The sequence below is a fragment of the Bos taurus genome, chromosome 10 (assembly GCF_002263795.3).
Source record: "Bos taurus isolate L1 Dominette 01449 registration number 42190680 breed Hereford chromosome 10, ARS-UCD2.0, whole genome shotgun sequence".
Taxonomy (NCBI): Eukaryota; Metazoa; Chordata; class Mammalia; order Artiodactyla; family Bovidae; genus Bos; species Bos taurus.
The window spans coordinates 51,502,628-51,524,765 of record NC_037337.1 but is presented as its reverse complement, the minus strand read 5'-3'; the positions used below and the strand labels follow the sequence as shown (position 1 = coordinate 51,524,765).

Genomic DNA, 22,138 nt, shown 5'->3' with positions numbered 1-22,138 from the left:
TCAAGGGACTTACATCTTGATGAAAATGTCACCTTATTGTTTTTACAACATAGATGTTCATGTTAAATCAATAATACATTCTCTTTTGTAATCTTCAAAGCTTCAGAGGCTAAGTCCTAGTAAACAAGGTATCAGTACAGAAGAAATTAATAGAATGATTTTACTGATTTGTTCATCCAACTATCCAACTGACTGTGCTACATAAGAATCTATCAAGGTACTAGACCAGTACCAGGCCATGCACCTATTCAGGTGCCCCCCACACACACCATGCCCTCTCCCCACCCCGTCTCCTTAGACGGTGATTAAAGCCTATCGTGGCAAACCCTTATGTTTTGGGATCTTCTCTAGATTCCATAAAGACTACCATCTCCCTTTCTGTTATTACTAGTTGCTTTCTTCAGTTGTAACTGATTAGGCTACAACTTTTTACACCTATTCAGATTTAATTTCCAGAGCTTACTTTTGCTTCTTTACAACTTGGAAAGTATTCCTTTTTCTAAGGGAACTATGACAAATAGCTAAACTGATTTATTTTATACTTATTTGGTTTTTTAATTCTCATCTTTCTGGGAAATACCTTATAGTAGCCCTTATGCACTGCCTTAGGTGTCCCATTTCTATTTCGCTTTGTAGATGCTTATGCTTTGTCTTCCTAAGCAGATTGTAACCACTTTGAGGGCAATAACAGCAATAATATCTTTGAAGAGCTTTACTCTCTGTTCCCATTTTGTTTACAAAAGCATCTAGCAAAATCATTCATGCTATTATTTATCACATGCTTTTATTTTTTTCTTTTACAAAAGGTGAAAACTGAAGTTAGGAGAAGTAAATTGACCTACCCAAGTTTATAAAATTAGTCAACGGTAAAATCAGGTTCTTGTCCCAGTTCTTGCAGTCTGCTCATCACACTTTCTCTGAACATCACACTGTTCATCACATAAGGCTGCTTCTGCGTGCTCATGCTTAATATCTCTTCTGTGCCCCACAATGCCAGATTGTAAATATTGAATAAATAATCACAAGTTTTGTTTGTAATTATAAGCAAATGAGTCTTAATTCTTATTATTTGTTTGTTAACATATTAACTATACATCTCAATAATGCAAATGGTTATTATCTGATATTGTTTCAGATGAGCATGTCTCAATATATGACCAGTGGCACAACAGCATTAGAGTCACCTAGACTGCCTGTCAAAATTGCAGATTCCTAAGTTTTCTCCAGTTCTGTTGAATGAAACTTCTAGGGGTGGAGCCCAGAAACACACATTTCAATAGGCTTTTCACCTAAGAGTTAATCACACTGACCTTTGACGATCACTGTTCCAAATAAATATAATGAGGGATAGGGTGAATGTAAAATACGAGGTTCTCTTGGAAACCTGATAATGGTGGTTAAAAAGAATGAGGACAGATTAAGGAAAGCTTTTACTATCAGGCCAACTCATGATATTTAGTAGTTAAGGAAGTGCCTTTAAAGGTTTTTCAGCAGTAGGAGGAAATAACAAAAGCACTGCTTATCTAGCAATACACATAATGTACTCAAAGGAAAAGAAATCATAGTGAAATCAGTTAGCAAGTTTATTCCAACACACTCAGTAACCTAGGACAGCAGAGAGAATGGAAAGCAAAGCTTGAATAAAACACTGAAGAAACAGTCATATCCTGACTTGACTTCCACTTCTAGCAATTTATCTGATGGATTTAATTATATGTACAGTTATAGAGATTCAATTCCAAGGACATTGATCGCAGTGAAGTTCATAATAAACAATGAAAATGATCTAAATATCTAAGAAACAGGTATTGTTCAGCCATATATTAGGATGTTATTAAGTCACTAGGAATGTTGCTGATGACTGGATATTAATGCATAAAGAGGTTTATGATATATTGATAACTGAAACAAATGTTTCACTTCAGTTCAGTTCAGTTCAGTCGCTCAGTCATGTCTGACTCTTTGCGACCCCATGAATCACAGCACACCAGGCCTCCCTGTCCATCACCAACTCCCAGAGTTCATTCAGACTCACATCCATCGAGTCACTGATGCCATCCAGCCATCTCATCCTCTGTCATCCACTTCTCCTCCTGCCCCCAATCCCCCCCAGCATCAGGGTCTTTTCCAGTGAGTCAACTCTTCACATGAGGTGGCCAAAGTACTGGAGTTTCAGCTTTAGCATCATTCCTTCCAAAGAAATCCCAGGGCTGATCTCCTTCAGAATGGACTGGTTGGATCTCCTTGCAGTCCAAGGGACTCTCAAGAGTCTTCTCCAACACCACAGTTCAAAAGAATCAATTCTTTGGCGCTCAGCCTTCTTCACAGTCCAACTCTCACATCCATACATGACCACTGGAAAAACCATAGCCTTGACTAGACAGACCTTTGTTGGCAAAGTAATGTCTCTGCTTTTGAATATGCTGTCTAGGTTGGTCATAACTTTCCTTCCAAGGAGTAAGCGTCTTTTAATTTCATGGCTGTAGTCACCATCTGCAGTGATTTTGGAGCCCCAAAAAATAAAGTCTGACACTGTTTCCACTGTTTCCCCATCTATTTCCCATGAAGTGATGGGACCAGATGCCATGATCTTAGTTTTCTGAATATTGAGCCTTAAGCCAACTTTTTCACTCTCCACTTTCACTTTCATCAAGAGGCTTATGAGTTCCTCTTCACTTTCTCCCATAACAGTGGTGTCATCTGCATATCTGAGGTGATTGATATTTCTCCTGGAAATCTTGATTCCAGCTTGTGTTTCTTCCAGTCCAGCATTTCTCATGATGTACTCTGCATATAAGTTAGATAAGCAGGGTGACAATATACAGCCTTGACGTACTCCTTTTCCTATTTGGAACCAGTCTGTTGTTCCATGTCCAGTTCTAACTCTTGCTTCCTGACCTGCATACAGATTTCTCAAGAGGCAATAAGGTAGTCTGGTATTCCCATCTCTTTCAGAATTTTCCACAGTTTCTTGTGATCCACACAGTCAAAGGCTTTGGCATAGTCAGTAAAGCAGAAGTAGATGTTTTTCTGGAAATTTCTTGCTTTTTCCATGATCCAGTGGATGTTGGCAATTTGATCTCTGGTTCCTCTGCCTTTTCTAAAACCAGCTTGAACATCTGGAAGTTCACAGTTCACGTATTGCTGAAGCCAGGCTTGGACAATTTTGAGCATTACCTTACTAGCATGTGAGATGAGTGCAATTGTGCGGTAGTTTGAGCATTCTTTGGCATTGCCTTTCTTTGGGATTGGAATGAAAACTGACCTTTTCCAGTCCTGTGGCCACTGCTGAGTTTCCAAATTGGCTGGCATATTGAGTGCAGTACTTTCACAGCATCATCTTTCAGGATTTGAAATAGCTCAACTGGAATTCCATCTACTCCACTAGCTTTGTTTGTAGTGATGCTTTCTAAGGCCCACTTGACTTCACATTCCAGGATGTCTGGCTCTAGATCAGTGATCACACCATCGTGATTATCTGGGTTGTGAAGATCTTTTTTGTACAGTTCTTCTGTGTTTTCTTGCCACCTGTTCTTAATATCTTTTGCTTCTGTTAGGTCCATACCATTTCTGTCCTTTATCGAGCCCATCTTTGCATGAAATGTTCTCTTGGTATCTCTAATTTTCTTGATGAGATCTCTGCTGCTGCTGCTGCTGCTAAGTCGTTTCAGTCGTGTCTGACTCTGTGCGACCCCATAGATAGCAGCCTACTAGGCTCCTCTGTCCCTGGGATTCTCCAGGCAAGAATACTGGAGTGGGTTGCCATTTCCTTCTCCAATGCATAAAAGTGAAAAGTGAAAGTGAAAGTGAAGTCGTGCCCAACTCTTAGCGACCCCATGGACTGCAGCCTACCAGGCTCCTCCGTCCATGGTATTTTCCAGGCAAGAGTACTGGAGTGGAGTGCCATTGCCTTCTCCAAGAGATCTCTAGTCTTTCCCATTCTGTTGTTTTCCTCTATTTCTTTGCATTGATCCCTGAGGAAGGCTTTCTTATCTCTTCTTGCTATTCTTTGGAACTCTTCATTCAGATGCTTATATCTTTCCTTTTCTTCTTTGCTTTTCGCTTCTCTTCTTTTCACAGCTATTTGTGAGGCCTCCCCAGACAGCCATTTAGCTTTTTTGCATTTCTTTTTCTTGGGGATGGTCTTAATCCCTGTCTCCTGTACAATGTCATAAACCTCAGTCCATAGTTCATCAGGCACTCTATCTATCAGATCTAGGCCCTTAAATCTATTTCTCACTTCCACTGTATAATCATAAGGGATTTGATTTAGGTCATACCTGAATGGTCTAATGGTTTTCCTTACTTTCTTCAATTTCAGTCTGAATTTGGCAATAAGGAGTTCATGATCTGAGCCACAGTCAGCCTCTGGTCTTGTTTTTGTTGACTGTATAGAGCTTCTCCATCTTTGGCTGCAAAGAATATAATCAATCTGATTTCGGTGTTGGCCATCTGGTGATGTCCATGTGTAGAGTGTTCTTTTGTGTTGTTGGAAGAGGGTGTTTGTTATGACCAGTACATTTTCTTGGCAAAACTCTATTAGTCTTTGCCCTGCTTCATTCCGTATTCCAAGGCCAAATTTGCCTGTTACTCCAGGTGTTTCTTGACTTCCTACTTTTGCATTCCAGTCCCCTATAATGAAAAGGACATCTTTTATGGGTGTTAGTTCTAAAAGGTCTTGTAGGTCTTCGTAGAACCGTTCAACTTCAGCTTCTTCAGCGTTACTGGTTGGGGCATAGACTTGGATTACCGTGATATTGAATGCTTTGCCTTGGAAACAAACAGAGATCATTCTGTCGTTTTTGAGATTGCATCCAAGTACTTCATTTTGGACTCTTTTGTTGACCATGATGGCTACTCTATTTCTTCTGAGGGATTGCTGCCCGCAGTAGTAGATATAATGGTCATCTGAGTTAAATTCACCCATTCCGGTCCATTTTAGTTTGCTGATTCCTAGTATGTTGACATTCACTCTTGCCATCTCTTGTTTGACCAATTTGCCTTGATTCATGGACCTAACATTCCAGGTTCCTATGCAATATTGTTCTTTACAGCATTGGACCTTGCTTCTATCACCAGTCACATCCACAGTTGGTATTTTTTTTGCTTTGGCTCCATCCCTTCATTCTCTCTGGAGTTATTTCTCCACTGATCTCCATAGCATATTGGGCACCTACTGACCTGGGGAGTTCCTCTTTCAGTATCCTATCATTTTGCCTTTTCATACTGTTCATGGGGTTCTCAAGGCAAGAATACTGAAGTGGTTTGCCATTTTCTTCTCCCATGTACCACATTCTGTCAGATCTCTCCACCATGACCTGCCCGTCTTGGGTTGCCGCACGGGCATGGCTTAGTTTCATTGAGTTAGACAAGGCTGTGATCCTAGTGTGATTAGATTGACTAGTTTTCTGTGAGTATGGTTTCAGTATGTCTGCCCTCTGATGCCCTCTTGCAACACCTACCGTCTTACTTTGGTTTCTCTTACCTTGGGCGTGGGATATCTCTTCACGGCTGCTCCAGCAAAGCGCAGCCCCTGCTCCTTACCTTGGACGAGGGGTATCTCCTCACCGCCACCCTTCCTGACCTTCAACGTGGGATAGCTCCTCTAGGCCCTCCTGCGCCCGCACAGCCACTGCTCCTTGGACGTGTGGTTGGTCCTCCCGGCTGCTGCTCCTGGCCTCGGGCGTGGGGTTGCTCCTCCTGGCTGCCACCCCTGGCCTAGAATAGTCTAATTCTTGTTTACAAAAATATGTACGTGTTCAGACTCCTAGAAAAGTTTGGGAAGAATAGATGTACAATAAAGTATCACTAGTGTTATTTCTAACATTTCATTCCACATAATTCAATGAAGGGTGTTTTTTATTTTCCTCTTTTTGCTTGTTTTCTAATTTTTGGAAAATGAATATGCTTTGGGTTTGTACTAAAGAAAAAAAGCAGAGTTAATTATTTCTTTAAGCATTTATGTTAAAAAAAAATAGGACTTGATCATGAGAAAACTAAAAACTATTTGAATGTTTTAAGCCTGGGTAACAGACTGATACTAACATGAAAAATGGAGGAAAGACAAGAGCAAAAGAGCATTTTGAAACTGGGATTACATACATATCTCAAGGGAGAGTATATAGAAAAATGGCCAAAAAATTAACTTTAGAGCAGTGTGGAGTTCTGGGAGAATAATAAAAAATAACACTGGCTGTAGAAGATGAACTTAGAAAATTTTTGTCTTGCTGAGATTTATTTATTAGCAGTAGGGAGGAGGAGGGGAGGCTCCCACTAATGCTACAACAGTAATTCTCAAACTTTATCATGTACCAGAATCACCTGGAGATCTTGTTAAAACTGACCTCTTGTTGCTGGTGTCTACACCTTGATTCTATAATCTGGGGGGAAATAGAGAATTTATTTAAAAATTTTTTTTATTTATTATTTTTGGCTGTGCTGAGTCTTTGTTGCTGCATGCAGACTTTTCTCTAGGTGTGGAGTGCCGGGGCTACTCTCTAGTTTGCAGTGGCACAGGCTTCTCACTGTGGTGGCTTCTCCTGTTGTGGAGCATAGGCTCCAGGGCACGGGCTCAGCAGTCGCAGCACATGGGCTTAGTTGCTCCATGGCATGTGGACTCTTCCCAGACCGCCAGGGATGGAAACCATGTCCCCTGTATTGGCAGGTAGCTTCTTAACCACTGAACCACCAGGGAAGTCTGAGAATTTGCATTTTTAACAAGAAGCTCTATACCAGCAAAAACAAGATCAGGAGCTGACTGTAGCTCAAATCATGAACTCCTTATTGCCAAATTCAGACTGAAATTGAAGAAAGTGGAGAAAACCACTAGACCATTCAGGTATGACCTAAATCAAATCCCTTATGACTATACAGTGGAAGTGAAAAATAGACTTAAGGGACTAGATCTGATAGAGTGCCTGATGAACTATGGATGGAAGTTCGTGACATTGTACAGGAGACAGGGATCAAGACCATCCCCAAGAAAGAGAAATGCAAAAAAGCAAAATGGCTGTCTGGGGAGGCCTTACAAATAGCTGTGAAAAGAAGGGAAGCAAAAAGCAAAGGGGAAAAGGAAAGATATACCCATTTGAATGCAGAGTTCCAAAGAATACCAAGCAGAGATAAGAAAGTCTTCCTCAGCGATCAATGCAAAGAAATAGAGGAAAACAATAGAATGGGAAAGACTAGAGATCTCTTCAAGAAAATTAGAGATACCAAGGGAACATTTTATGCAAAGATGGGCACAATAAAGGACAGAAACGGTAGGGACCTAACAGAAGCAGAAGATATTAAGAAGAGTTAGCAAGAATACACAGAAGAACTGTACAAAAAAGATCTTCACGACCCAGATAATCACGATGGTGTGATCACTGACCTAGAGCCAGACATCCTGGAATGTGAAGTCAAGTGGGCCTTAGAAAGCATCACTACAAACAAAGCTAGTAGAGGTGATGGAATTCCAGTTGAGCTATTTCAAATTCTGAAAGATGATGCTGTGAAAGTGATGCACTCAATATGCCAGCCAATTTGGAAAACTCAGCAGTGGCCACAGGACTGGAAAAGGTCAGTTTTCATTCCAATCCCAAAGAAAGGCAATGCCAAAGAATGCTCAAACTACCGCACAATTGCACTCATCTCACACACTAGTAAAGTAATGCTCAAAATTCTCCAAGCCAGGCTTCAGCAATAAGTAAACTGTGAACTTCCAGATGTTCAAGCTGTTTTTAGACAGAGATCAAATTGCCAACATCCGCTGGATCATGGAAAAAGCAAGAAATTTCCAGAAAAACATCTATTTCTGCTTTATTGACTATGCCAAAGCCTTTGACTGTGTGGATCACAATAAACTGTGGAAAATTCTGAAAAAGATGGGAATACCAGACTACTTGACCTGCCTCTTGAGAAACCTGTATGCAGGTCAGGAAGCAACAGTTAGAACTGGACATGGAACAACAGACTGGTTCCAAATAGGAAAAGGAGTACATCAAGGCTGTATATTGTCACCCTGATTATTTAACTTATATTCAGAGTACATCATGAGAAACGCTGGGCTAGATGAAGCACAAGCTGGAATCAAGATTGCCGGGAGAAATATCAATAAACTCAGATACGCAGATGATACCACCCTTACGGCAGAAAGTGAAGAACTAAAAAGCCTCTTGATGAAAGTGAAAGAGGAGAGTGAAAAAGTTGGCTTAAGGCTCAATATTCAGAAAACTAAGATTATGGCATCTGGTCCCATCACTTCATGGCAAATAGATGGGGAATCAATGGAAACAGTGGCTGACTTTATTTTTGTGCGGGCTCCAAAATCACTGCAAATGGTGACTGCAGCCATGAAATTAAGAGACACTCCTTGGAAGGAATGTTATGACCAAGTTGGACAGCTTATTGAAAAGCAGAGACATTACTTTGTCAACAAATGTCTGTCTAGTCAAGGCTATGGTTTTTGAACTATAGCCAAAGGCTATGGTTTTTGGACCATAGCCAAGGCTATGGTTTTTGGACTATAGTTGGAGTATAAAGAAAACTGAGCGCCAAAGAGTTGATGCTTTTGAACTATGGTGTTGGAGAAGACTATTGAGAGTCCCTTGGACTTCAAGGAGATCAAACCACTCCATCCTAAAGCAGATCAGTCCTGGGCGTTCATTGGCAGGACTGATGTTGAAGCTGAAACTCCAATATTTTGGCCACCTGATGTGAAGAGCTGACTCATTGGAAAAGCCCTGATGCTGGGAAAGATTAGGGGCAGGAGGAGAAGGGGATGAGAGAGGATGCGATGGTTGGATCGCATCACTGACTCGATGGACATGGGTTTGGGTGAACTCCAGGAGTTGGTGATTGTAGGGAGGCCTGGCGTGCTGTGATTCATGGGGTTGCAAAGAGTCGGGTACGACTGAGTGACTGAACTGGACTGAACAGGAATCCAAGTGATGTTGATACTGCTAATCCCCAAACCAGATTTTGGGAACAATCATATTAGAATTGAGAGAGATCAGGTAAATTGTTGGGTTGACAGGGTAGAAGTTTGAGGAGAGAAGTCCTAAGGCATGAGATATGTGTGCATGCATGCTCAGTCGCTCAGTCATGTCGGACTCTGCAACCCTATGGGCTGTACCTGCCCAACTCCTCTGTTCATGGGATTTCCCAGGCAAGAATACTGGAGTGGGTTGCCTATTTCTTTTCCAGGGGCTCTGGAACCCTGGGATCCAACCTGTGTCTTCTGTATCTCCTGCATTGCAGACAGGTTCTTTACTGCTGAGCCATCAGGGAGACCAGGAGATAGACTTGATTCAATTAAAAAAAAAAACTGAACTAGATGAACAGAGCCACTTCCAAAGCCCCTTTCTCATGAGACAGAAGAGTTTTGATCACAGAGCAACAAGGTGCACTAGGCAAGGGAACTGGGCTAGAATTGTACACCAAGAAGGAGCTGGTGTGTAGGGAATTAAAACAAAAACAAAAACAAACCTTAACATCTGGTGTAATACCAAGGGAACAAGGATTCTGAATTGAAGGTGATGGACTATATTCCTTTAATTCACTCCTGGTGAAACCTATCTGGACTCATATTTAGGTCCCACTTTTTAAAAAGTCTACATAAGTAAAATTGAGAGAAGTTTTATTAATGCTGTAGCACATTAGAGCTACAATAAAAGGGAAAAGAAGGTCACTTCCCTCCGGTCACCATCATGCATCTTTAACACCACCAGAACAGACTAGCATCTGGTGAAACAGCATGTAGTAGAAGCAGCACCTGGTAGAATATCATAGGATTGGATTTGTTTCTGAACAGGTGTGGGACTCCTCATGGGGGCTCTCAGAAATAATTAAATAGGGGATGTACTTTACAGGAGGCTGGAATTTCTGCATAGTCACTTGAGGGCCAGAGCCAGGGCAATTTGAATTACATGGAAACCCTTGAATTTAACTCAGAATTTTATCACTCTGTCTTGTGTAAAATGCTAAGAGGAGCAAAGGTATACATGTCTTGTACCTGTGCAGTAATCAGAGACAATTTTGACTCAACTAACAATAAAGAACCACTGCATTATTTTTAGTAGAATCCACAAAATAAAACCAAGATGTTTAAACTATAGCTCTGATAGGTTTATGCAGGATAAGGTGAGGAAGACAGAATCATAGACTGGAGAATAACTAAAATGCTGCTAGATTCTAGTAGAAAAATGATAAGGACTCAGTAAGAAAGTGGCTATACATAAATGAACTAGTAAAGGGGTATACAATATCAGCAAGACTTGACAGATGAAATAATAGTAAATAAATGTGGGTAAAAGCCAGATATAGCATCAATTTTTTCTGTTATGGTAGCTAGAAAAGCCATGATCTAACTATGAAAAACAGATAATTTTAAAAGAATTATCATTCTGATGATAAAGATGAATTTATTTCCCAAGCAGGAATAAAGACACAGACGTGGAGAACAAACATATGGATACCAAGGGGGAAAGAAAGAGAGGTGAGATTAATTGGGAGATTGAGATTGATATATTTATACTACTATGTATAAAATAGATAAATAATAAGAAACTACTGCATAGCACAGGGAAACTCTACTCAGTGCTCTGTGGTGACTTAATAGGGAAGGAAATCCAAAAAAGACAGGATATATGTATATGTATAGCTGATTCACTTTGCTGTATAGCAGATATTAACACAACATTGTAAAGCAATTATACTCCAATGAAAATTAATTTAAAAAGGAAAAAAACTATTATTTTGAGAGTAAGAGATATATTTTTTAGATTTCTTAAGGCTGAAGTAATAATCAGCCTGTGATTTTAATCAGGAGAGTGTAGTTTAATTACTCCTTCATTATCTCACACTAAAAGATGTTTTTTCTTATCTGAATCTTTTTAAGTTACTGCTTATACCACTCCTTCAGTATTAACTATTAATTAACTTGTATTCTTAATGACCAATTCACATGAATGTCTTACTTCTCAAAGTAGATTTTGCTCTCCTAAAGAATAAAACCAATGTTTTACACTATATCTCACACTCTCTGGCACTATATCCCTATATTTCACACCCTCTGGCACTACCAATAACTCCATACTAACTAAATGATACTATTTTATAGCATATGGTTCAAACATCCTTTGAAAAATATAAAGGATATATTAAAAATTATGATCAGTATTCTAAGACATGAACTAGAAGGAGCTCTTGGACATTAAATATACAATAGTGTCAATAAGTAATGGATCAAAAAGAATTGAAAGATAAATTTGAGTAAATCTCTTAGAAAGCAGAACAAAAAGATAAATACAATTAGAGAAAAGATAAGATTTATAAAAAAAAGGAAAAAGACATTTCCCAGACCTAAAGGATGTGTCTCTACATTGAATGTGATCACCAAATACCCAGTGCAATGAATAAAGCAAGACCCACCCAGAGGTATATCAAATACTGAAATGGTGGAACACCAAGAAGAAAGAGATCAAATAAACGTCAGAGAGAAGAAATAGATTATATACAGAGGTTTCAGAATCTAATAGTATCAGACTACTCTATAATCACCTGGAAGCTAGAAGACAGTTTCTCAACAACTAAAATGAATAAAAAGTATCTCCAATGCTGAGTTTTATATTCCAGCCAAACTATATGATATAAAGGTAGAATAAAGGTCTAGCTATTTTCAGACAAATATGACCTACAAAAATATGCTTCTTATGCACTCTTTCTCAGGAAACTAAGAATATATTCCACCAAATCAAGGAAACAGGAAGACAGGAGATCCAAGAAAGAAAGGACTCAACATAAAAGAGAGGAAGAAGCAATTCCTAAAACAACAGAAAAAAGAAATCCCAGGATGACAGCTACTCAGCAGGCCTATAAAACAACAAGTCCAGATCAGAGCAGAAGTGAGTGTTCAGGAGAGATGTACACAAGATTAAAATGGGTCTGAGAAATAACATGATATGGTTGACAGTACTGGTAAGTCTGGCTGAGTTAGTGGTAAGCCCAAGTAAGACAGTAGGTGTTGCAAGAGGGCATCAGAGGGCAGACACACTGAAACCATAATCACAGAAAACTAGTCAATCTAATCACACTAGGACCACAGCTTTGTCTAACTCAATGAAACTAAGCCATGCCCGTGGGGCAACCCAAGATGGGCGGGTCATGGTGGAGAGATCTGACAGAATGTGGTCCACTGGAGGAGGGAATGGCAAACCATTTCAGTATTCTTGCCTTGAGAACCCCATGAACAGTATGAAAAGGCAAAATGATAGGATACTGAAAGAGGAACTCCCCAGGACATTAGGTTCCCAATATGCTACTGGAGATAAGAGTTGACTCACTGGAAAAGACTCTGATGCTGGGAGGGATTGGGAGCAGGAGGAGAAGGGGATGACAGAGGATGAGATGGCTGGATGGCATCACTGACTCGATGGACGTGAGTCTGAGTGAACTCCGGAGTTGGTGATGGACAGGGAGGCCTGGCGTGCTGCGATTCATGGGGTTGCAAAGAGTTGGACACGACTGAGTGACTGAACTGAACTGAACTGAACTGAACTGAAGAGTTTTAAAGCCAAGCAACAAAATGATAAGGCAATTGTTAATTCCAGGGAAAACAAAACTTTAGCAAAAAAAGTAGAGTCACAGTAAAATACCTGATTTTGCGGTGAATAAATCTAATGCTTTACATTTTGAGTACTTTGATCAAAGTTTTGAAAAAAATTGGGAGGTTGGAGCAAAAGGAGGAAAAAATGGTATGAAAAAAAAAACCTAAATCCTCATCTTTATAGGACTAAATCAATAAACAATATCTACAACTTTTAAATGAAGACATCAGAGTGTAATCATGTTACTCAGAAATATGGGGATAAGGACCTAAAGACATCTAGGAGTTGAACGGGACTCCATCAGTGTGGAGGGATAGAGCAGTAACTGATTTTTTACATAAACTATCTGACTTTTGGGTTTCCCTGGTGGCTCAATGATAAAGAACCTGCCCACCAATGTAGGACATGTGGGTTCCACCCCTGAGTTGGGAGGATCCTCTAGAGAAGGAAATGACACCACCAGTATTCTTGCTGGGAAATACCATGGACAGAGGAACCTGGTGGGCTATAAAACAGCCCATGGGGTCATAAAATGTGGGACAGGACTTAAAGACTAAAATAACTAAATAACAACAACATTTGACTTTTAAGGCTATTACATCTGTAACCCTGAAAAAAAATTAAAAATTATGGATTAATAACCAGTTTGTTTTTTAAATGATCTATTTTAACTAGAGATGCAAATAAGCAAAAAAGAATGGGATATTTTCCAGTTTAGTATCTTCTGACAATTCTCCCTAGATGCTACTCGCCACCTCTCTTAGAAAATACTATGCACATTTTCACAAACTTAAATAAATATATATATTTGGTCATCTTGATTTATATAATTGCTATGAATAAAAACTGATTCTGTTTTTATTATAGATAAGCTATTAAACTATGCATGTGAACATTTGAAACATATACTAATAAAAACTACAAGAGCAAGAAGGTTTAAGTAGCATTTTTGAAAAATGGTGAATGGTCATTATTTGAGATGCACTTTCAAGATTTTTAGCTCTACTGTGGTTTCTGGCCTGTAAAAATGATCCATCCATTTAATTTTTTCATGTAATACACTTTTATAAATATCCTTTTTATAATCAAGGCAGCATGCTAACTTCTGAATTTCCCAAAATCTGTAATATTCTCACTTGTACTTAATGATCTTAAATACTGTAAAGTGCTTAATCCAGCAACATATATCTTAATCTGTTAACATTTGCAATTCTTTTTCAGGGAAAGATTCTAATTTGAACGATAGTATTTATTGCTTATGGACTGACATGGAGACCAAAAACACACAAAAACTCCTAAATTCAATATTCTAAAGAAGCTTTCTATTCAGTTCAGTTCAGTTCAGTCGCTCAGTCATGTCCGACTTTTTGCGACCCCATGAATTGCAGCACGCCAGGCCTCCCTGTCCATTACCAACTCCCAGAGTTCACTCAAACTCACGTCCATCGAGTCGGTGATGCCATCTCACCTTCTGTCGTTCCCTTCTCCTCCTGCCCCCAATCCCTCCCAGCATCAGAGTCTTTTCCAATGAGTCAACTCTTCGCATGAGGTGGCCAAAGTACTGGAGTTTCAGCTTTAGCATCAGTCCTTCCAAAGAACACCCAGGACTGATCTCCTTTAGAATGGACTGGCTGGATCTCCTTGCAGTCCAAGGGACTCTCAGGAGTCTTCTCCAACACCACAGTTTAAAAGCATCAATTCTTCGGTGCTCAGCTTTTTTCACAATCCAACTCTCACATCCATACATGACTAATGGAAAAACCATAGTCTTGACTAGACGGACCTTTGTTGGCAAAGTAATGTCTCTGCTTTTTAATATGCTGTCTAGGTTGGTCATAACTTTCCTTCCAAGGAGTAAGCGTCTTTTAATTTCATGGCTGCAATCACCATCTGCAGTGATTTTGGAGCCCCCCAAAATAAAGTCTGACACTGTTTCCACTGTTTCCCCATCTATTTCCCATGAAGTAATGGGCTCTCTATTATCTCTTCTAATTTTCCTCTTTGGCAAGAGTTGGATAAGTATCATAATATTATGCCACTATAAAAAAGGTGGAAGGAACATCATTTCTGCAGGAAATAGTATTTCCCAAGCAAATATCAAAAACGTGGCAATAAGAAAAAACATTAGATAGTAAACAGCAAGAAGATGTGAGCCCTTCTTATTTACCAGGCATCCCTAGTGCCACAGAATTCAGCAATGTAATGGGTACTGAAATATGTTAAATGAGTGAATGAAACACTGCTTAGTAACTTTGTCTATCCTCTCTAATCAAGAGATACAGAAAGACCACATTCTGTTAGATACCAGGAACTGATACATCTGACTAGGAAGGAAGATATGTCTTGACATTTTCGGATCCCCATTACCTAAAGAATGTTGAAAGGCAAAAAAAGAAAAAAGCCCCTGTCAGGAACAGATCACAGATCAGAGTAGCACCAGCCTACTTTCCCCTCTCTGAAAACTGAATGTCCTTAAGAGGAGTAGACTCAATAGAAAATTGACTTTTTCTGACACAGGCACTTCCCACTCCATGCAAAATGAGGCCAAGTTAAAACCGCAAGGACTTGGCTAATGCAAGCACAAGTTAATTTATTATGATTGGCCCAAATCACCCACTTTTTTTTTTTTTGCCGCGCAGGCCAATATCCACAACCGCACTGACGCCTCATGTAGAGCGAACGTTTTCCCCAGTAGCTGATGAGGAGGAGGGTGTTTCTCAGCCAAAACCGAGAAAGACTGGAAATTGTGCAGTGTAGTGCACCTTGAGTGGATCCCAGCCTTTAAAATTTACATTTCGTAAGAAATTCCTTCAATTTTCCATATTACAAGCTGGGGAAACAAATCTGAGCTTTTCAGGGACGAGTTCTTTTCCAAATACTACAACTGCTGCCAATTCCCCATCTGTCAGCCCCAGGCTGAACCACACACGACTCAGGTCTAAATGGTCACACCCGAGCTGACCGCCTCCCCGCTGGCCTTTAAAGAAGCCGCGCGCGGTCTAGCTGCCCCGGAGTTCAACTTCCGGCCACAAAATGAGAGGATGTTTTTCTCCTGGCCACGCCCTCCTAGCCACGCCCTCCACGCCCCGCGCTGGCCAGAGCGCGCGGGCGCGCCGGCGAGGCGGAGCCCCGTGGGCGGTCGCTGTGAGTGTCCCTTTCACCCGGCGGCGCGCAGGCACGCGCAGGCACGCCCAGGGCCCACGGACAGCGCGGCGGCGCGCGCGCGCGCTCCCGGAGCCCTCCCCTGTGACGTGCCTGGCCGAGGCCGCGCAAGGGCGCTGTAGCTGCCAGTGCCGCTGTCATGGCGTCTGAGGCGCTGTCTGAGGAGATCCCGCCGTGGTCTCTTTAGAGCGAGGGGCGGGCGGCTGGGTATGGAGAGCGGCCCCGAGAGCCTGCAACCGCTAGAACACGGAGTGGCCGCCGGGCCAGCGCCAGGGACAGGTTCTCCGCAGGAAGGGCAACAAGAGACCAGGCTCGCCGCTGGGGATGGTCCTGGAGTATGGGCGGCGGAGAGCAGCGGCGGGAAGGGGCAGGGGGCGGCGGCCGGCGGGAGGAGCCTCTCGGACTCGGCTTCTCCCGCCGGCTCTCCTCAGGTTCTGGTACCCTGCAGCTCGCTTCCGAGGTTGGACTTGAAGGAGAGCGATTTGGAGAGTCCTGCTGCCCAGAAGGAGCCTGTAAGAGGACAGCACAAGGTGACCGCCTCCCCGGAGACAGCCGAGGCCGGAGCTGACCATGGGCTGGGTCCAGAGGGAGATGGGGGCGCCCGGCCGGATCCCGCCGGCACCTGCCAGGAAGAGTCGGCGGCCGCGGGCTCTTCGGAGCCCAGCAGCGGCGGCGGCCTCAGCAGCAGTTGCAGCGACCCGAGCCCTCCTGGGGAATCGCCGAGCCTGGACTCCCTGGAGTCGTTCTCTAACCTACATTCTTTCCCCAGTAGCTCCGAGTTTAATAGTGAGGAAGGAGCTGAGAACAGGGTCCCCGAGGAGGAGGAGGGCGCGGCGGTGTTGCCCGGGGCTGTGCCCCTGTGTGGAGAGGAGGAGGTGGAGGAGGAGGAAGCCCAGGTGCTGGCGGCCTCCAAGGAACGCTTCCCGGGACAGTCTGTCTATCATATCAAGTGGATCCAGTGGAAGGAAGAGAACACACCTATCATCACCCAGAATGAGAATGGCCCCTGCCCTTTACTGGCCATCCTCAATGTTTTGCTTCTGGCCTGGAAGGTACATTCCGCAGCTTCTATTTCCTACAGCTTTTGGGGAGGGGTAAAAGAGGGGTGAGAGAGTTGCTGCATTGTCAGCTGATATCTTCCTTTCTTTCCTCATTCATCAATAATCCCCGTTTCTTCCTACACGAAACTCACTCTGAGATTGTCTTGTTTAAGGAATATTCCCATGTGTATGTCAGAAAGAACTGCCGGCAACCTAAGATCTCTCTTGTCGCTTTCAACAGCTGTGCCTGATGCACTTGAAAACAGCCAGGTCTTAGAGCATCCTAAATCTTTTGATTACTTTTTAACTATATTTTTCTGTTATTCCTTCTTACTGACTTTATCCTATATGCAAAAGCGTGAAGAACTGGACAAAATCATCTTCAGAAGTTATCATCAATCCATTATATCAGGGAGCAAGTTTTGATGGTTATGTTTATGCTCCATTTGGGTGTGGATACTTAAGGACGTGGTAATAGGGAAGATGTGGCCCCTTAGACAAATTCCATTTATGGAAAAGTAATGGTCTGAGACCTAATTACCATAACTTCTTGGTTTTCAAAGATTGTTTTTATTTTATGGATGGTTTTTATTTGCCTCATTTCTTTGACTCTTGTTAAATAGTCTAGCATTATTACCCATAACCACACAGAATGTGTTAAGAGAGCTAAAATTATAATAACAAATAAGAAAAGATATATTCAAGATAAAGGAGCAAAAGAGGAAAGGACCCTTCAAAAGTAACTGTACTGAGGACTCAGGAGTGAGTTACCTGTACATGAAGTGTCTTATTTAAGCTTGCAGTTTTAGAGTGCTGAGAAGATGCATTTTAGAGCACATATTTTAACTGTCAAATTGAGAGCTGTATCTATAGATAAAATGTTCCCTAGAAAAAAATAACCTGGATTATTGTGACCAGTTAGAAAGAAAATCAAGTAAAGGGAATAGTGTTTATGAAATTCCCTCATCTTGCTGTCTAGCAAGGGATAATGCAAAAGAAATAAGATTAGAAATCTTACCACTATCAAGTGCATAATGGCACTCAAATGTTTTTAGTGGAGATTGCTTGCTCTTGAAGAGCTGTTGAGCTATTTGGAACTGCAGCATTGACTCCTTGAAATTACTAAAGAACAATGCAAGACAATATACTGTAAATACTAGGTTATAGGAAGCAGATTGAAATGCATTAGACATCCCAAGAGGGGAAATTTTCCTTTAGTCTGGTGTAGTTCCAGAGAGCTTCATGAAATTTTTATATCTTGAAGGAAGCTTTTAAGGAAAAAGTAGGATTTAAAATAACAGAAAAATGGGAATCCTGAGAGAGGGAAGGATATAAACAAAAACGAATGAAAACAGAATGAATAATACATGTGTGTATGTGTTTTGGATGACAGGAGTGGAAAGTTCATATTGCAAGATAATAGAAAATAAGATTGAAAAGGTGAAGAGCCACTTGATGAAGGACCTTGAATGCTAGACTAAGAAGTTAGATTTCATCCTCTAAGCCAAAGTCTCCAATCTGTCTGAAGGAGTAACTGTTTCCTTTAGGCTTTTCTCACTTCCTAGTTTCTGCATAGTCCTGCAGAAGCTCAAAGGAAAGAGCAAGTGCTGTGGTCTCACATATTTGAGGATAGATGAGCATTGGATTGGTCTTTGAAAGACAGCTTCAAGTGAATGACCGTAACGTTTGGGTTCCCACTTTGTGTGAGATAATAGAATACAGAGATGAGTAAGATGCAAGAGTGCCCTCATGTAGCTTAGTATTGATTCAGAGACAGACATATAAACCATAACCCCAGTGCAGTGTGGAATTATGCTATGGAATTACAGAGAACAGTGTAAGTGAGAGTGGAATGTGTCAAGGGAGAGCTTCATAGAAGAGGTAACCTATGTACTGGGTCTGATGGGTGAGTAAACGAAATTCCTTTCAGGCCGAGGGAGTAGTATATTCAAAGATGCTGAAGCAGAAAAAGGTTTGTTCTATTTGGGGATTCTAACCTTGGTTGGACTGCGGCGGAGGAGGAGAAGGAAATGGCAGTAGCAGGAAATAAAATTGATGTTAGGTCAGACTCTGAATGAGAAAGCATGTTAAAGAGCGTTAAGATTATTTTATAAGTCTTTGGTTCTTACCTTTTTTTTCTTTCTACCTTAAGGTTATTGATGCACACAAAAATTACTTAGTAATCGTCAGTGATAAGGAGATGTATTAAGAGAAGCAAGGTTGGATAGAGCAGTGTCCTAAAAGTGAGCCAGGGTTTCTGAGGTCAGTACTGTTCAGAATAGTACTTAGTTGTTTTTTGCCTTTTACACTATCATTCTTTCAGTGTTAATAGAGTTTTCCAAGCTGTATGATGTGTGATGACATCCTTGCCCTGACGGTTAATGGAATGTGTGGTCTGCATTCTTGTGTTTAAAATTTTTCCCAATTTTTATTTTTAGTATAGTAAATGTTGATAGAATCCATTTAAACTAGAGCTTTTTAGGATCCTCAGTGATTTTTTAGGACTGAAGAGGGTCTTGGGACCAAAAAGTTTGAGAAATGCAGTTGTAGAGAAAAATAGTAATTAGAGTATGAAAGTTTTCCCTGGTGGCTCAGTCAGTAAAGAGTCTGCCTGCTATGCGGGAGATCTGGGTTCCATCCCTGGGTTGGGAAGATCCCCTGGAGAAGGAAATGGCAACCCACTCCAGTATTCTTGCCTGGAGAATTCCATGGACAGAGGAGCCTGGTGGGCTAGAGTCCTTGGTCACAAAGAGTCGGGCATGACTGAGTGACTTAACTTTCTTTCAGTGTATGAAGGTAATTGTCAGATTTCAGAGGACCCATCACTAGGCTTGTTTAGACTTTATATATAGTTGATAATAGGAAGCTATTATAAATTATTGGATAAAGGAATGACATAATGAAAGAGATCTTTTCATTTGAGATTAAACTAGAAGTCAGACTGTAATGAGTGTAGCAACAGGAATTGATGAGATTAACTCTTTTGGATGGGGAATTCTTTACCCCTTTTCTTTTAAGAGGATAGTGCCACACAGCCTAAATGATGAATTGACTACTAACTGGATATAGGAAATTAAGGATGTGATACTTTTTCCAATTTGAGTAATAGAGAATTGCTTGGATCATTCAAAAGATAGAGAATGTGCTTTTGATGGGAAAGTTGATGCAACGTTTGGTTGTGTCAGATTGGAATTGTCTTACTAACAGTAAGTCATAAAAATATAAATGTTTATTATACCTTCAGAAGAATAGAATGGGCCTCAGAAAAGAGGTCAAAATTATGGGAAAAATTGAGTTGGAGAATTATTGCATAGATTTAAGTATGGTATCTATGAGAATAAATTAATTCTCCATAGTAAATGGTGAACAGTAGTTCTCAGCTATTCGGGGAGGGACTTCCCTGGTTGTCCAGTGTCTAAGACTCTGCACTCTCAGTGCAGAGGAGCCCGAGTTCCATCACCGGTCAGAGAATTAGATCCCACATGCTGCAACTAAGAGTTTGAATGTCGCAACTAAACATACTGCATGCTGCAACTAAAGGTCCTGCATGCCTCAGTGAAGACCTAGCACAGACAAATAAATAAATATAAATAAATAAAGGCGGTGGGGAGAAGGGAATGTAAGCAGTAAAGATGAAAGAATATAAAAGAAACCAGTATAGGCCCAATTTGAGATGTAGATGAGAACTAGAAATGGGACAATGTCATAACAGTTGTCTGGGAGAGAGACTCTTAATTTTTTTTTTTTTTTTAAGTGACTTATTGTCAAATGCAACAGCGTTAAGGAACTGGTGAAGTAGGAAAGATTGTTGCCAAAAAGGACAGGTTTGAGAATAGGGCATTACAAAGTTAGGATATTGTGGAATCCTCAGAGGTGGTAAAATTCTCTTCAGAGGAAAAGAACAACAATCTTTTTTTTTTTTTTTTTTGCCCTGAAGTAATGGAAAGAAGATACAAAGGCAAGGTTATGTTAATTAAAATGGAGAGAAAAGTGAAAATTGAGGCCTCATTCTCAGTTTTGGCAAAGTAACAGTTGATCTCATCAGTAGTAACTATTGAACTTGCCAGTAATTAAGAGGAGAGGTTGCAAAGCTTCAAAGTGTGATTTTGTGAGAATATTATGTTGTATTTTAAAGAAGTTCTCATCTCATTGGAAATTATGCCTAGGAATTGAGGCATAAGTAGAAAGTTGTAAGTGGCCCTGGCTAAATTGGCGTACTCTGAAAACTTCTAGTATGTCAGTTTTGCTCCTCCCCCCATTAGTTCTCTTATCTCTGGAAACAAGAGGGGGAAGAATGGCTGTTTAGGATTATCAAGTATTGGGTTTTTCAAGGGTTGATTCATTGTGAGTCAGTGGAGTTAAGGGTTGAAAGTAAAAGAGTTGATCATCTTTTTGGGGGGAGAATGAAGCAATGAGAAAAATCAATTTTTTAATTTTTCTGCTAGGGAATTCTCTAGCAGTCCAGTGGTTAGGGCTCTTCACTTCCACTGCAGAGGGCACAGGTTCTGTCCCTGGTTGGGAAACTTTAAAAAAAAGAAAGAAAGAAATCAATAAACTGAATACATTAGGAGGATTTGAGTGATTCAGAGGAAGGAAGTACCATGTTTCTGAGTGAGAGATGACAGGTAAAATTATCAAACATGATAAGTACTGATTTGGAAATGTTGGAGTTTTAATTAGATGTGTTGGTTTAGGACTGATGGAAAATAGATGATCATTAATAATCTGTAAAATAGTTGAGCTTTGATAATCCAGTAAATCAGGAAAGAAGGAAATCTGTTCATTAATTTAATTTGAGCTCAAATTTTCTAATTCTCTTAACTGACACCAGGTAAATTGACTCAAATTTATGTCTTAGAACAAATATTTTCATTTGCTTCTTTAAAAGAGACTGGTTTTGGTTGTTTTTAAATAATTTTTCTTTAGTCTTTCATTTTATCTATCAAAAACAATGCCATTTATAGGTTTACTTGAGGACTATGACCCAATGAATCAGTTATGTTTATAAAAATCAACAAGTCAGAAGAAATGTAAAATTTACTTTCTTATGATACTGGCCTATACTATAAATGTTGAATCTGAGTGATGGGTATTTGTCATTATGCTGTTATTTTTTTCTACTTTTGCATATGATTTAACTTTTGCATTATAAAACAGTTTTAAAAGCTTCTGCATTAATATTTTTATATCATGAGACATGTTTAATAACAGAGGGAGTCCCTCCTTTGTCACACTTTTGTTTTCTTATAGAAAGAATATAGGTTTAAGGCCCACATACTCAAATATATATGTATGTGTGTGTATATATATATATATATATATATAGACATAAGTGAAGTGAAAATC

At 40.5% G+C, this 22,138-nt stretch overlaps 1 protein-coding gene across 2 annotated transcripts in view; it reads left to right on the top strand.

Annotated features, from left to right (window-relative positions):
• The first annotated feature begins 15,879 nt into the window (after positions 1-15,879).
• MINDY2 (MINDY lysine 48 deubiquitinase 2) overlaps positions 15,880-22,138 on the top strand; it is an 85,756-nt gene continuing 79,497 nt past the window's right edge. For both annotated transcript variants that reach the window (XM_005211674.5, NM_001046275.2), the window contains exon 1: positions 15,880-16,804. In XM_005211674.5, the coding sequence (XP_005211731.1) occupies positions 15,962-16,804 (843 nt within the window). In that variant the 5' untranslated portion in view covers positions 15,880-15,961. The remainder of the gene's footprint in view (positions 16,805-22,138) is intronic.